At 36.1% G+C, this 1,120-nt stretch overlaps 1 protein-coding gene across 1 annotated transcript in view; it reads left to right on the forward strand.

Annotated features, from left to right (window-relative positions):
* Window positions 1–785, forward strand: part of LOC104405175 (ankyrin repeat and SAM domain-containing protein 6-like) — a gene marked incomplete at both ends in the record, with an annotated part of 8,696 nt that extends 7,911 nt beyond the window's left edge. The window contains one exon of the mRNA XM_010013802.1: window positions 623–785. Coding sequence (XP_010012104.1) covers window positions 623–785 — 163 coding nt within the window. The remainder of the gene's footprint in view (window positions 1–622) is intronic.
* Between the last annotated feature and the right edge of the window lie 335 nt (window positions 786–1,120).

A 1,120-nucleotide genomic window follows, 5' to 3' on the forward strand; every position in this document is an offset into this window, starting at 1 on the left:
ATTGGATATTTCACCCCATTTAGAGGGAGATTAGTACCATTCCAATGCTAGCATAGAGCATGTGGGCAGGCCACTCTTATGCGGCCTCCTCTCTTCCCTCCTTTCTGGATGAAATCCTGTTTTACACCCTTTACTGATGGTAGAAAATGTGCTTTATCCACATTCAAAATGTTTCTGGTTTTTGGTTAGTTTGTTAATTTTGTTTTGTTTGTTTTGTTTTTTAATACATGTGGTGAAGCACATCACTATAGACATACAATTTTAATTCATAGCAAGTCTTAGCTACATGCAAATGATTTTTAAGAGCTATATTGCATTTATTTATTTATTTTAATTGCAAAAATAATTCTTATTTTGACCTTACTTTAACTTTTGGTCATGAGAAAGGGTAATGGTGATACTACTTTTCCAATAAAATTACTGTCATTTAAGTCAAATTTTTAGGTCTAAATCACAACACTTTATTTTCAAAAGTCTTATTACTGCATTGGAAACAGGATATCGGTTACTTTTGTTTTTCTTTCAAGCGAACTTAAACAAATTAGAAAATTGACTTGCACTGAGTATTACTGTGAAGGAACAGTAGGCAGCAGGTTCAGAGGTGTGCATGGTTTCTTTTTAGGCAACCACTTGGTGGATCATCAACAGCTTGTCCCTATTCTGAGAACCAGTGATGTAGAGAATCATGAACGACGAAATCACGTGAGAATAAAAGGAGGCTCTGAAAACTTGGAGAAAGGTAATCTTACCCTGCTACTACAGAGTAGTACAAAAGTTGGTGCTAAGTAGGAGTAATGTAGCAGGAGAACCTTTGGTTTTTCTAGGGATGTAGGTATGAATGCAAGGTAGGAGTAGAGCAAAAGAAAGACCTAGTGAAAAAGCAAAGGAGAAACGAGAACACTATGCAAGATTTGTAAAAGGAAGAATTTTCAGGTTTTGTTCAAATTTAATGTGTAATACAGGAACTGGAAGAGGGAGAGAAGAAAAGAAAACATGAAAGGCTGACAGCTGAACACATTGTCTCTCTGTGTGAAGTAGTAAATATTATTGTTGTTCATGACAGCAAGGCTCTGGGCTCAGACCCTGAATGTTTCGTAGAATCATAGAATGGTTTGGGTTG

The sequence above is a fragment of the Nestor notabilis genome, unplaced genomic scaffold (genome assembly GCF_000696875.1).
Source record: "Nestor notabilis isolate BGI_N333 unplaced genomic scaffold, ASM69687v1 scaffold33990, whole genome shotgun sequence".
In the NCBI taxonomy this organism is placed as follows: domain Eukaryota; kingdom Metazoa; phylum Chordata; class Aves; order Psittaciformes; family Psittacidae; genus Nestor; species Nestor notabilis.